This window comes from Abramis brama, assembly GCF_963993115.1.
Source record: "Abramis brama genome assembly, chromosome: 16".
Lineage (NCBI taxonomy): Eukaryota > Metazoa > Chordata > Actinopteri > Cypriniformes > Leuciscidae > Abramis > Abramis brama.
The window spans coordinates 34,516,930-34,532,651 of record NC_139978.1 but is presented as its reverse complement, the minus strand read 5'-3'; the positions used below and the strand labels follow the sequence as shown (position 1 = coordinate 34,532,651).

General features: G+C 36.7%; 1 protein-coding gene and 1 long non-coding RNA gene across 5 annotated transcripts in view; one reads left to right on the top strand and one right to left on the bottom strand.

Moving 5' to 3' along the window:
* Window positions 1–284: 284 nt before the first annotated feature.
* The window catches only part of bicdl1 (BICD family like cargo adaptor 1), a 43,419-nt gene continuing 27,981 nt past the window's right edge, over window positions 285–15,722 (bottom strand). Inside the window, exons 5-11 of one of the 3 annotated variants that reach the window (XM_084087726.1) lie at window positions 14,701–14,880; window positions 13,518–13,736; window positions 13,296–13,439; window positions 11,706–11,836; window positions 10,076–10,196; window positions 5,077–5,288; window positions 285–4,335 (exon numbers count right to left, since the gene is read on the bottom strand). In XM_084087726.1, coding sequence (XP_083943852.1) covers window positions 5,121–5,288; window positions 10,076–10,196; window positions 11,706–11,836; window positions 13,296–13,439; window positions 13,518–13,736; window positions 14,701–14,880 — 963 coding nt within the window. In that variant the 3' untranslated portion in view covers window positions 285–4,335; window positions 5,077–5,120. Of the gene's footprint in view, window positions 5,289–7,080; window positions 7,195–10,075; window positions 10,197–11,705; window positions 11,837–13,295; window positions 13,440–13,517; window positions 13,737–14,700; window positions 14,881–15,722 lie in introns of all 3 variants that reach the window. The other 2 variants (XR_014603086.1, XM_084087725.1) reach the window with 2 other exon arrangements.
* LOC311066497 lies at window positions 8,088–14,854 on the top strand. Of its 2 annotated transcripts, none has more exons than XR_014603087.1 (4): window positions 8,088–8,895; window positions 11,737–11,878; window positions 13,542–13,709; window positions 14,722–14,854. It is a non-coding gene; the product is annotated as an uncharacterized lncRNA (long non-coding RNA). The 2 variants fall into 2 exon arrangements; XR_014603088.1 differs by having other exon boundaries at window positions 13,539–13,709.

Here is a 15,722-nt window from a genome sequence, read left to right as displayed (position 1 = left end):
CTATGTAAAATAAGCTTTTTGGTTTGCTTATAACAATCAGATCAACAGGATCAGGACAGAATTGCTTAATACTCAATATTTCTATTAAAATAATCTTATAGAAGGTTTAGTGATTGTTTTTGTCTTATGAATGAAATATACATATAGAAAGACATGCACATAAAGGAACAAGTGCTGCTAATCTGAGTGACTGGTGACATTTTAGAGAGATTTCTTCTGGAAATGGGAGATGGCTGTGGGAAAAACATTCACAACTGCAGCTCACACAGATATACGACACAGACTGGAGAGACTTGCAAAAACAGTGTTTAAATGGCAAAAGGACAGATAGTACAAAGGCAATGTAACATGAGACATTTACATAACCGTGTGTGTAAAACGCAAGAAAAAAAAATCTAAAGGAATGACAGAAGAGACTCACTGAAATGTTTTCACAGAGAGAACAACAGAAAAAAAGATGTGTAATACTCTAAACGTGGAGCGATTCAGGCTGTGGCTGCTGTCTGGAAGATTTATGTTTGACATGCTGCTAATAAAACAACATGTTTAATTCTGCCGTCAGTCAGGAGAAGCTCGACAGGAATTCATCAAAACAAAAAATCCGTGTTTTTTGTGTCATATACATTAGCATTAGTTTGCATCATCCAACTGCAATTTTCTAAATTGGTATTTGCTTATGTAGTCAATGAAATTCAGAGTAAATTAAATGTAATTGAGAAGCATTTTAACAAGAATGTTTATTTACATGCACATATGCATGTATTTAGTTAAAAAAAATGCTTAAAGGTGCACTATGTAACTTTGTTCAAAATTGTGTCAATACATCTTCAATCCTTTTTCCAAAACTTGATTTTGTCTTACCCTGATTCACTATGGTAAGGCCATTTTAAGTGTTTATATTTTAGATCTGTCGGGATGGTTTTCGTGGGAAATTGCGTACATGCGTCGCTCGCCCGTGTGTGTCTCGTCATATCCGTAAATAGAGAAAAGTTGCTCCGGCTGCTTTGAGGCTAGTCTTCACAGCGAGCGAGAAAGATTAACATGGAGCCGCTAAATCTCAAACATCCAGAGAATCACCCGTTTAAAACAAACGCCGAACAGACGAGAGTCTGCTGGAGAAACACAACTCGAGAGAGACCGAGCTCGTAATAAAACAAGAATCAACATTAGCTTGGCTTTTCAGAGATGGAGAGAACTGAGGGATGTGAAATGTTGTAAAAGCGATGCTAAAATGGTGTTTTTATTATTTAACAGATCAGTAAGGTGTTTTATTGAATAAAATAAAATATTGAATATACAGATAAATTGTAGCTTTAAAGCATTATCTGTGAAGGCTCATATTCATCCGCACAAGAGCCGAAGCACAGCCAAAACAATGTTCCTCCGCAAAATGCATGCAGTTTTGTTTTTTAACTGCTAGAAGGCCAAAAGTTACATAGTGTACCTTTAAACACTTGAGTTGATCACTTCTGTTATAATATGCTTTTTTTTGTTGTTGCAAATTTAGGAAGATAATGCCTAATTTGCATACTGAAAACAGTCACTATGGTTAATATTCATATGACTTTGTTACAGCGAAACTTGTATTGTTCACCTGTATTACCTCTCTGGATCTATCAGCTTATCTCACATTGCTCTGGATGGATACAGAACGATGTATTGAGTCTGGATTGAGATGGTTTACATTCAACTCTAATCAGACAGCGGAACAGAACCGGACCTGATCAATCCTCCAGAAACACTTATAGACTGCATGACAGACACACGCTTACATGAGGAGTGTTCTAAAAAAAGTGTTGATTTATCATTCAAAAGTTATACATTTACAAATATATTGATTCCTTTTCTTATTCCAAACCTATTTGTGTCTTTGTACGTATAAAAAAAATCACTCTTTGGGTTTCTCCAAACCAGAAATCAGAAGACAGCTGCATAGCTTTGCTCAAAATCTGCCCAACTTTCACTGACTGAACATAACACACACACACACACACACACAGAACGCTTTTGAAAGACAGAAGACACTTCCAATTACAGCTCACAGATCAGGACACAAGTGCTCCCTTCATTCTCATAGGCTGGAATCTCCACATGCCCAGTGGCTGGAGGAAGTACACACTAAAAATGACCCCGACTGCGTTCATAATACCATACTAGCACACTACTCATACTAGCACACTACTCATACTACACCTGCAGTGTGATTTTATGCAACAATACTCAAATGACCTTCTGCAGTTGCCAAAATGTGCAGTATCCATATACAGCATTCAATGCATTCAATACTGCATCCCACAATGCAATGCACTTGACTTCCAGACGGCCTTCCATTTACAACATGACAAATAAACCAGAAGTAAGAAAATAAAAATCTCTATTAACAATTTTGACTCATTTGATTGGGTTATCAAAAGTTAAACTGAATTTAAAGTACTTAATTTTTGTACTGCTCTTTTAAATACTGTTAGATTCTGCGTACAGTGTCACACTATTGATTTTAATAATAGTATGTAGTGTATTTAGCACAGTATTCTAATATTGCATTCTGAACACAGCCGCAGTTTCAGTGCATCTCGGACTGCTGTTTTCTAATGGTGAGTATTCAGTTTGGCGTTTCTCTCTGATTTATACTGTGTGTGTGTGTGTGTGTGCGTGTTTGTAAGTGTGTAAACGATATTTCCAACGCAGTATTTTCAGTTCCCTTAATTCCAGCTCAACACGTCTGCTCTTTGGTTCATTCACACACAGATCGAGACACAGACGGCCTGGAGTTTATCATCGAGCAGCTGAAACGGCCACAATACTGTCCTGAACGCTTTTCTCCAGGTGCGTTTGATACAATAGCCACAACACATTCATGTTAAAGGGGACCTATTATGCAAAATTCACTTTTGTATTGTTTTGAACATAATTATGTGTCCGCAGTGTGTGTACACAACCATCCTAATGTGGAAAAAATCCATCCACTCCGTTTGTAATTTTATCATATCTAATATTCACATGTGATTTCTTTCCCTGCTGTTTACGTTCACATACATAACCGACTGTGTGTATGTGAACTTTGTGTGTTTTTGACATAACCTTGTGTTTATAGCGCAGTAAGACGTGAAAGAGAACTTAGTTTAATACTCACGGGACGCCCCGCCTGACGACCAGTTTTCTGTGCACGTGCTTCGGGTGTGTGTGTGTCAGAACACCATCAGAAGTTTACACTGATATGGCTTCAAAACACATGCAGATAATAAACTTTCATGATGAAGCAGAACTGCAATGTGACGTAAGTGTGACCGCGCTGGAGATGATAATCAAAACCAAACAGATGTTTTAGTTTTCGGCAGAGTATCCGAGGCACGAGGTGCTGAATACATTTTGTGAATCACAAAATGGCTATAATACTCACTCAACATGGTATAATAAATGATCTGTGGGATATTTTGAGCTGAAACTTCAGACACATTCTTGGGGACACATGAGACTTATATTACATCTTGTAAAAAGGGGCATCATAGATCCCCTTTAATGTTTTCCTGTTGCATTATTATTTTCATGTTGCGTGCTTTTTATAATGATCTTTTTTATATAATATTCATATGGTTGTTAGACCAAGTTAATTACATTCATCTGTTTATTTTTATATATATATAGCTTATGAAAATTGTAAACATTTCTGAGATTTTGAATTTGGGGTTTTCATAAGCTGTAAGCCATAATCATCCAAATTATAACAAATAAAGGCTTGAAATATCTCACTTTGCATGTAATTTTCTATATATTAGTTTCACCTTTTAAGTTGAATTACTGAAATAAATGAACTTTTGCACGATATTCAAATTTTTCGAGTTTCACCTGTATGTATAATGGCTCTGTGAATGAACCTAAGAGCAGATTAATGTTACTAATTTTGACTTAAATGTTGCAGCATTCAAACATCATCTATAATCAGGCCAACATGGAATCTGTGTCCGAAAATATATGCAGATATACGCCATCCACGTCATGCTACACATCCTCTGAGTAATACCGTAGTATCCGTACATGTTTGATCCGTCCACAGATTCCACCTGGGCCTGTAACTACAGCATGACGCTGAAAACATTTGTCCTGAACCGTTTGAAGTCTAGTTCATCCTGAGTTGAGTCTCTAGCGAATCCCGTGATTTGTCGGTAAGCGGACGTTCCTCCGTCAGTCTCTGGCAGTGAGGTGAGGACAAGCTTTCCGAGGCACTCGCAGGGGAAACTGACCTCTGATAGGACTGGAGAATTCTGGGAACCCTGTTGGACACACCCTGACGCAGGGCTTCACCCGACGAGATTCCTGTTCGGCTCCTGAAGCTTTCTGAGTGAGGTTTGAGGGTACAAATAAAGTGCAAAATGGCTCAAAGCCGTCAGAGGACTCGTCTGTTAGCGCAGTGCTTCTCAACCAGTGGGTCGTGACCCAGAAAATAGCTCTATGTCTTTGTTTTTACAGTGAATTTTTGGGTGTTGAGAGCTTAAAACTATCAATGTGTATTTGAATTGCATATCAAATTTAGATTGCAGTGTTTTAACAAAGCAATGCATTTAATGCGATGCATATTTGTCAGTCATACAGTACATGGATGAAACTGAGCGCAGTTTATTTACTATTTGATTTGATTTTAATAATCTTTTTTTTTAATGCAGTTATTCAAATTGCTTGGAATCGGCATAAATCTGTTCATTGTGAAAAATGTATTCAGTTAAAAAGTATGAAGATGATTAAAATATGGCTATAGCAATATTCAGTTAATTAAATTTATGAGATTGAAACTGGATTTATTGATAAATGTGGTTGTTGTGCATTTAAAACATTCAGTTTATTAGTTCTTGATTAGTTCGTAATTCAAATGCATGGGAATTGTATATGCAATTCAAACACACTTAAATCGAAATATCTTAATTTATATAAAAATCTAAATTCAAAATATTTTTTCGAGTGCATTGATGCAATCAGTCAAGGCATGTTAGTATTTTATATAGGTTTGTACAATAAATGAGCAGCACCAGTTGAGAAGCACTGATCTAGTGATTTAGACTTTCTATCTTTCGTTTGTTGTACCCTTCTCTCGTTCTCACTCTCTTCCTCCATGTCTTCAGAGAATCTCAGTTCTTCTTGAAGAATGAAAAGAGGCGCTTGTCTCTGTCCGAGAGGCGATGTCCTCTTCTGGAAGAGGCTCCTCCTCGCGACCCGCTGAAGGAGAATGGAGGATCCTTCCACTCCTCCTGGTGTTTATCCATCAGTTGTTGATCGATAACTCTGTGCATATCATCCTGAGAGAGAGAGAGACATCAGCACTTGACTTTAAGACAGAACAGAGGCCACAGCAGACAGTTTGAGGTGAGTGAGGATGGATGGATGGACATGAGTCCTGTGTGAGCGGCGGACATGAAGGCTGTTTTCACATTCTGTTCCCGGGAGCAAAATTAAAACTATTAACTCTTTCCCCGCCATTGGCAGAATTTTCCGGCTTTCTGCGTTTTCACTGTTATAGGATCCCCTATCCTATTACACATCTATTGAAAGAGTACAGAATCTCCTGATCAAAACACAGGTGAAGAAGCAGCAGAAACATAACACACGTAAGCAGAAATACGCGATCATCAACATTAAACAGCAGATAAATCAAAACTGCCTAATGTTACTGAATGAAATGTCGAGCGACAGGACTGTGAAGCTTTGAGTGTGTTGATGGACTCGATCTACTCCATCTGTGTTTTGATCATCGTTCTGAATCTCATCTCAAAATGTTGCTTTTTTATTAAACTTACCCACATTCATGTGTTGATAAAAATAATAATGCATGAAGTTTTGTTTTGTTTAAAAGCATATATGAAGAGTTCAGATGCAAAAGCCTCTAAGTGCCATCTGAAATTTCCTTCTATGATCATTTTTATCAAGTTTGTATGTTTATGTTCAGTAATTTCACTTTAATGGCAATGAAAATGACCTATTAATTGTCATTAAAGTGAAATTAGCTTGAAACGAGCTTGATAAAAATGCTCATTTTAGAAGAAAATTTCAGATGGCACTTAGAGGCTTTTGCATCTGAAGTCTTCATATATTCTTTTGATATATTGCATGTTCAGATATTCATAAAAAAATATATTCTGGGGGCAAGAAACATTTTCAAAAATGCTGGCAGGGAAATAGTTAAAACATGTTCAGTAACCGACATAATGAAATATAGATATTATTAGATTAAGTAAAATATAAAATGAAAAACATGGATATTAGATGAAAACGTTTTGGCAACTAACTAAAATAAAGGTAATGCTTTATAATAAGGTCTTATTTGTTAACGTTATATTAACTAACATTAACGTTATATTAACTAAAATGAACTAACAGTGGACTACATACAGCATTTATTAACCTTTGTTCATGTCAGTTCACAGTGTATTAAATAATATTAACCGATGCAGCTTTTGATTTTAAGTAAATGTTGAGATTAACGAAGATTATGTAGTATTTTTCATTGTTAGTTCATGTTAATTAATGTAGGTGAACTAATGTTAACCAATGAAACCTTATTGTAATGTGTTACCAAAAAAGTACTAACGTTACTAAAACTAAAGCTGGAATAAAAAATAAATTAAAACAATAATTTTAAAATTATTAAAAATAAATGTAATAGCTAATCAGAAATATATAAAACAAAAATTAACACTTTACAATAAGGTTAAATTTATTAACATTAGTTAATTACATTAACATAACATGAATTAATCACTTCAAAAGCGTTTATTAAACTTAATGTTAATTTCAATATTGTATCTGTTAATAAATTGTATTTTATTAACTGATGTTGACAGTTAAATTAATAAAATAAAATGACAAAAGCACATAACAAAATGACTAAAACTGAAATGGAAATTGAAAACAAAAATAAAGGTTTCCTTCTCGATACCACAGGTCTCTTTTCACATAAGCATTCACTTGTCATGTTTGCTCTAGTGTGAAAATGCCCCAAAGAACAACATCACAATGACATGAACGGCGACCTCGTGACCTCATGACCCGGGATGAACATGGATACGGGGAAGACGGCGAACCCGAGCTCACCTCTAAGGCAGGAGGGAGTTACCATAGGGGAGAAGGGGTCTGTATGGAAGCTGAGAAAGGCCACTAGATCAGAAACCACAAGAGCCACACAGTGAACAGCCCTGAGGAGGCAAACTGCAGGCGGAGAGAGAGAGAGAGAGAGAGAGAGGGAGAGAGAGAGAGGGGGAAGCTAAGAGTTAAACACACACACACACACACATTCACGGGATACAGGCGAGGCAGAGCGACAGAACCGCTGATCTTTGCTTTAATACGAGGAGAAGGACAGATGACCACACTTTCATACACTCAAACACACATACTGAGAGTTAAAGTCAACATGAAACTGCACTCACAACACATTTTACATCTGTAATGGAGCATAGTTCCTTTTTAATCTACGACTGGAAACTGATTTCATCCTCCAGTGCATTTACATGGATCCCAATAGTAATGTCTTTTTCAAATCTATTTGTATCTTATATTGCTTGTTATCTGGCATTAAATTACCATTAACTACTGATTATATTTTCCAAATGTTGTCATGTACAATAGTGCATTTTTAAAGTCATGAAACAATTATTTTCACCAAGACGAACTTATTTTGTGAGATGGACCTAGAAAACCCTTTTACCATGTTTATCACAAGTGCATCGGCAACACTTTATAATAAGGCTTCATTTGTTAACTTTAGTTAATGCGTTAGCAAACATCAACTAACAGTCAGCAATATATATATATATATATATATATATATATATATATATATATATATATATTAGAGCATTATTAATCTTTGTTAATGTTAGTAAAAATAGAATTGTTCATCGTTTGTTCATGTTAGATCACAGTGCATTAACTAATGTTAACAAATTCAACTTTTGATTTTAATAATGTATTAGTAAATGTTGACATTAACTAAGATGAATAAATGCTGTAGAAGTATTCATTGTTAACTAATGTAGTTAACTAATAAATCTTATTGTAAAGTGTTACCAAATACTTTAATAGAGCTGTTCATACAAATCTGTTTAGTCCTTGAATTATGAAAGGTGAATTTTATAAAATGTTTGCATTTTTGTTGAATGTCGAGTCTGTCTCTGCCCGTGAAGCTGATATAACAATACATTTAAATACAACCAACCAACAATCATGTACAGTAATAGCCTGAAACAATGACTAAATACATATTTGACTTCTGATTAACATTGACTGTACAGTCTAGGTGACGACCCCCCCAAAAAAAATAAAAAAAAATAGAGAAACTGTTTTAGTACATTTAGATTTTTTTATATATTACAAAAACATTTTAATTTTGTTAAGATAGTATGCATTAATGAATTGTGTTCAATAAGATCAGGAATGTGTCATAAAGTAAATAAGGTCAATGTTGACTTCATGTTGACTTTAAGGATAAAGGGCCAAAGGAGAGAGAAACAGACAGAGAGAAAGAGGCTGGCCGCTGCCATTCATTACAGTTTAGCATCACAAAAAGCTCATTTACTGTGTTAATGAATGTAGCATGAGAATCTCGCCAGTCTTTCCACAGAACGAGGGTTACCATCACGACAGTGGTGAGTATTCGCAGGTTGGAGTTGTTGCATGGCTAATTGTAACCTGAATGTCTAATATGGCATATGGCACACAAAACTGTCGGCATCTGACCGGTTGAATTCTACAGGATTTCCGGGAGACGTGTGTGTCGTGTTCTTAAAAGGTCCGCCTGGAAACAAAGCCGTTGTGACGCCAAACCCCCTCATGGAAAAAGCAAACCGTCATGTTTAAATCTGTGACGATGAGCGCTCATCAGGATCAACTAAATGCTGGATTTCAAAAGTATGTGAAGTACGTCTAAGAGTTTTGCATGCCTTTCTGTTATTGTAGGGACATCAACGTGACGTTTTCACACCCCTAAACATGCTGCAGAATAAAACGAACTGTGATTGGTTGCTTTACATGTCAGTCAGTTGGCCTGTGGGCGGTGCTTGGCCAATGAAAGCCAGACCTTCTGCCATCAGGCCATGTTCACACTAATACGTTTTCGTTTGAAAACTTATATTTTTCTCTCCGTTTTGGCCTTCCGTCCACACTGAGACGGCGTTTTTATTAATGAAAACGAAGCTTTTTGAAAACACACTTCAAAGTGGACACATCTGAAAACGCCGTTTTCACATTGTAGTGTGGACTGTGAAACCGGTGGTATTTAAAAACGATGATGTAAAGTTAGTCATGTGACGCATATTGTACCAATAGATATTCATGTTCATACCAGTATTGTGCCTGTTATGTGCTATTCACTTTCACACTGCTGCTAAAAATATTCTACACTGCACACTCTTCATATCACAGTCCTGCAAAGATGACAGAATTTACTCACATTTGCTGTCCTGCGGCGATACATGAGAGCAGTTTTAGCGTTCTAGACCAAACATATGGTCCTGTGTGCGACCTGGACCATCAGTGCATCAGTGAATGCTGAGATATTTTACTAAATAAAATTATCCTGTCAGAAGAATTGTGCGATAACTTCATTATTTATTTTTCCATCTGAATCATATCAGTGATCTTTTGTAGGGTTTTACACATGCACAGTAAAGGTGAATTTTTCAAAAGTTTCTCATCCACACTGAAACGTCCGAAAACGCCTGAAAACGCTAGTGTGGACGGAGAACGTTTATAAACGAAAACGTCGTTTTCAAATGTATCCGGATTAATGTAGACGTAGCCTGAAGCTCTGGCTACGCGAAACTAATTGTAACCCCACGGCACCAATGTAACCCCTCCCTGATAACAAGCACGTTAAAGACCACAGTTACATTGGTGCCGTGACCCGGATGGGGACCGTGACCCGGAAGAGTTGTGCGGTCTTTGTCTCACATTCAGTTACATCATTCGTATTGCTTCATGGGATGAATAGTTCATGTGTTCCCCACAGGTTTGACCTTTGCATTTGTTTGTAATATTTTGTGTTTAATAACTTTCTGTACTGCGATTGATTGGAGTGAGTGAGACTAACCTGCCAGGCTTCTAACTGCTGAGACAGGTTGAGTTTCTGCTGTATCGCATCCAACAGCTGACTGTTCAAAGACATGATGTCTATCTTACACTTCGCCAGCTCCATCTCCACCGCTTTCTTCCTGTAACAGGGAAGAGAAGCAACAAAAGAGTCACTGAACTGCATCTCAGGATAATGTTGTGACTGGCAGAACGGTGTCACGGGCACAGGCTGACAAAACATGGTGGTCTGAACAGTTTTTGGTTCATTGCTTTATGCAGTGGCCAACTGATGGTCACTTGATTTCAGGAATTAATCACAGCTGTCGGACAAAATCGTGAAAAAGAATTGCATTGAATTGAATGTGCACTTGTAGTGTACTTCAAATCTTAAAAGTACATATTTAAAAAAAACTTTACTTGCAGACAATACAATATTAATGAAATAAAAGGCCACTTATGTTTGCTTAGAGCACTTTTAATGACTTTGATTCTTAACACATTGCACTTTTTAAAAGTGTACTTAACACTTTTAAAAAGTGCAATTTGGAACAATGTCAAATTAAAAGTTTTTAAAAAAAGTGTTTTAAAGTACAATCATTTTGATGTGTTGACGAACATACTAAAGATTAAACATTCTAACATTTAAAATATTTGATTTTACATTTAAAGTTACTTTATATTCTAAATGTACTTAACTGCAACTTCATCATTGCGAATGTGTATTTACAAATATACAGTAGTCAACATTTGAAGTGGATCATAAAAGTACATCAAAGTTGTCCTAAGACAAGAACGGGTGTTGTTCAAAATTCATGTATAACTGATGAAAGGTTTTGATCCACTTCATATGTTGACTACTGTGTTTAAATGCATGACATACAAGTTTCAATAGAAATGCCATTAAAATACATTTTAGTTTAACATAAATACATTCGGCGGTACACTTTAACTCTTACTTAAAGGAGCCGTATGTAAGATTGTGGCCAAAACTGGTACTGCAATCACTTTCAAATTACTGTAGAGCGGTGTATCCCCTCCCCCTCCCCCCTGACTCGAGGTTGCCAGATAGGCTGCAGGATCCAGCAGGAACGTAGGCTGCTACAAGGAGCTTTCAACTAGAGCAGAGCTGGCAACCCGGATGCAGAAACACTACTGACTTCGTGATTGGTAGATAGGTGGAGGGTGGGGCATCAGGCCAAAACACAAGATGACAACATCAACATCAGTTGAGGGCTGCAACTTCACTTTTTAAATGACAATATCCTAGCCGGACTACTGTTGTCAGTGATATAAGTATTTGAAATGAACATGATTTCTTAATGTCTAGTGACATATCAGGGCCATTATATGATTAATTGAAATACATTTCTTACATACAGCTCCTTTAAGTGGTTAAAAAAAAAGCAGCTAATTGCATTTAATATAAAAAAATTATACTATAATTAATTTGCAATTAACATGCAATCAAGTGTCAAAAACATTCAGTTCACACTTATGTTTAATCTTTAAAGTATAATCTTTGTAAAAAGTAGCCTACTCTTTTCAAAAGTATGCTAAAGTGTCCTTCCTTACAGGCTGAAGTTTAATATTTAGCAAAAACCACTGATTTGCAGTCTCTAAACATGTACATGTGTGTCAGTCGTATTTACTTGGCAATGGCTTCATCTCTGTCTCGTATAGCGCTCTGTAACTGCTCGTTGGGTTCGTGGACTTCTGCCATCGCTCTCAACCTATCGTTCTCTTCTCTTGAAGAAGAAACTTCCACCGAGAGCAGCGCCACCTGCAGGATCCAAAGAAGAACCAGATGAACTGATGAGCTCAGGTATTTATATAAGGCTGCGTTTAAGTCAGGCCCGGCCCCACACCAAATAATGTCCGAATGTCCGACAGCGCAACCGCTGAACAGAGTTCTTTTGTTCTTATTGCACTTAAATGGACGAATGCACACAAAATTATGTGGAAATGCCTGTTTTGGCCTTAACTGAGTTCAAATAAAAAGTCTTAACCCTCTGATCATCTTTGCGTGTAGGTCAAAAATGACAGATTTTTTTTTTATTTCAATGAAATGAATGTACTATATTTTAGTTCGATAATGTTTTTTATTTAATAATTTGTATTTTTAGGGGATTTTATGGTACTAAATTATATTTTCGCTGTATTTATAATCCATTTATTCACTTTTTGAGCATAGACCTGAAAATAAAATTTCCAACTTAAACTGTGGTAAATCTTGAATGCTTTAGAGCACAGACTTAAGTTTGATCTCTTTTCAAAGATGACACTTGGCAGATTATTGCTAATAAGTTTTAAAAATTTTACGTAAAAAAAGTTACAGAATTTTACGTTTATTGTTATGAAAAATGTATAAATTTTTATATGAAATACATATTTTCAAAAACATATTTTACTCTAAAACTGTGAGAAAATCAAAAACATAAATCTAAACATGTTTTGTTCAAAATTTGAGCCTGATATCTCAAACAATTTGCTTTCAGTAAGATTTGATTTGGCGGCAGTGCCAAAAGTTTTCACTAGGTGAAATTCGTCTCCCATTCATTTCCTATGCGGTCATTTTTGACCGCGAAGAGCACAAGTGTGACTATTTTTTTCAGGACCATTTTACCTGTTCGAATCATGTCCATTAATTTTTTTTCTGTGTTCACACAGCAAGTGTCAAAACCTTTACCAAGTTTTGTACCATTCCGATAAAAAAATAATAAAAAAAGTAAAAATTTTCGGTCAGATCTGCACATTTGGTCTTAAAAGTGACAGTGGCTTAATATACATGCTGCTGTCTTGTCATTAATTAAATAACAAACAAAAAAAGAAAAGAAAATATGCTTTTGAATGAATAACTTCTTTAGATTTAATAAGGATTAATATATATTTAATTTAAACATTATAGTATTTCGTAGTGAAATACCACTACTGTACTGGCAGAACCGTTGCAAGGGTTGTAAATGGAAAGCCCTTGATCACTTGTGGGTAAATTAAATGTGAGTACTGCTGTTATGACATCACAATTGTGTTGCATTGTGGTCTATGGATCTGCCTGAAGTGTACATATTGGTCTAAATCGAGGGGTTGAGGCGAGGGTCTGTCCAAATAAACTTCCCTCGTCCATTTGATGAAGTTGAACACAATTCAAAATGGCAGCAGGGATTCCTCCGAAGGGAAGTGCTTAGAGAGTGTATGTCTAAAAGTGGAGTTAAACACAGTGTAAGTGTGTGTGTGTGTACCTGATTATGGAGCTGTAGCGCCTCCTCCTGGCTGTTGTGTGTTTTTTCCTGCTCCTGTTCGAAAAGTTCTCTGAGTTCTCGCAGCTCCTCGCTCAACTTACGAACCTGCTCTTCTAGAACCTCCTCATCACTGCGCCGTGAACCCTAAACACATGCAAAACACGTTGAATAATGTGAATTTGACTACATAAAACGTTCAGATTTGGATGTGATGATTGTTACCGTAGATTCATTGCCGTCAAGCAGGTTTTGTGTGAGTCTGCGCAGCTCCAGAAGATTAGCGGGCAAACTACCCACGGGGACGTCTTTAGCCGACAACGTCTCCGAAGACTCATCCATGGAGGAGTCTGTGGATAAGGCGGAGTCTGTGATGTCACTTCCTCTCAGCTGTGAGCATATGGACCGCACCTGACAGTAAGCCTCCCACAGCTGCAGCCGGAGCTAAAGGGATGGAAAGAGCGTTTGTGATTGCACTTTTTAAAGAGGTGGTTGATTATGATTTCACTTTTTTAACTTTAGTTAGTGTGGAATGTTGCTGCTGCAAAGTTACGAAGCTCAAAGTTCAAAGCAAAGGGAGATATTTGCTTTTAAAGAAATCGTTTTTTTAAGGACTACAACAAACGGCTGGTAGAGACTACACGACATTCCTCCCGGGTTAGTGACATCACCAACCCTTAAATTTACATAAACCCCGCCCCCTGAACACGATTTATAGATTATCATGACAGAATATGCTAATCAATGACTAGAAGATAACTACACATCAGCTACATAAATTGTACATGATGTCATTTCCTGTAATTTCCTAATTTCCCGACCAGTGATTTGTGGTTAAAATAGTATATTTAATGTGTAATGTGCACTATAATGTGCACCATTAAAAGCTAAATATAAAAAAAAAATTGTTTTATTTTTTTTGGCTAGGGCCATTTGTTTGCCGAGGATGTAAATGGATATATATATATGGTCGAAGGGCACAAATTATGGCACTTGTTTTGAAGAATTACCCAAAATATTGCGTAGCAGCAAGCCAATCAGATTACAATCTCTAATGCACTGTGAGTGAAACCAGGGGCGTAGAATTTAGTAGGGACGCTAGGGACGTGTCCCTACCAATATCCAGTGACACTGATATATCCTTAGCAATAATTTCGATCAAAACTTAAAATATATTTATATACTGATGTCCCCGTCCCCACCAATTTCAAAATCAAACCTACGCCACTGAGTGAAACTACAGTCAGGTGAAAAGACGTACTATTAAATGTATTAAAAATGTACTTGAGTGTGTTTTTAGTACAATACAAATATACTATAATGCATTTTTAATACATTTTACAGTACGTCTTTACACCTGTTGCACATAAGTAAAGCGTGGCTGTCCGCTGTGTGTGTTGTGATATACCTGCTCTCTCTCCTGCTCCAGCTCCTCCTGCTCCATGCTCTGCTCGATCTCACACAGAAGACTGTGTGGGTTTGGACTGAAGCCCTGGAGACTGTGTTCCTCCGTCAGCTCCTCCACACGAGCGCTCAGATTCCTGTGGGACACGCGCACCTCCTGCAGCTCCAGCTGGCTCTGCCGCAGCTGTACCAACACACACACACACACACACACACCTGAGGAAGTTTACCGGCCGGGTGCTAAAAACAGGCTGGTGGCCGAGGGGTGTTTAGTTTAGTTAACTCTGAACGAGCTTTCTTTATACATCATCTGTCATTGTGTAAATACTCGTGTTTGTCACCTATGATTCATTCATTCCACTACCGGAAGTGTCTGATAATAGAAATAAATCAGTGTTTTTAATGTAGTGATTCATCTCTCGATGTTATGCTCTATTTTTGACCAATGATATTGACTTGGAGTCTCATGTTATTGAAGATTATAAGCCCATTTTTAAAAAAGCACTATTCATTTATTTAGAGGTAAATCTTTTAATTGAAGCGATTAATGACTTTTTAAGAACAGAACGTTCAGTAAATCTAAAACGGACCGTAAGAGCTGATGAAAATCCAGGTGAAAAAGACGTACTGTGAAATGCATTAAAAATGCATTATAGTATATTTGTATTGTACTAAAAGTACATTTTTAATACGTTTAATAGTACGTCTTTTTCAAAAGCTGAGAACCGTCGGCCGTCCAGCAAATAATACAGTGACTCAAACCATCAAACGCATGCAAAACAATGAACTAAATCTATAATAGCACTGAATTAAATGGAACGAGAAAAAGAATGAGTAATTTTCTAAATATCTCAGTTTGGTCCGCAGCTTTTGTCTGCTGAGTTTTCAATGATTTCCTTCCATTCAGATTTCCTTTCAGGTGCAGATCAATCTGAACAATCTGCTCATCTTAATATAATGCATGAATGGACAAAACCTGTCAAGATGTATTCAGTGCCAGTCCAAATGAACTGTACGATTTAAAGA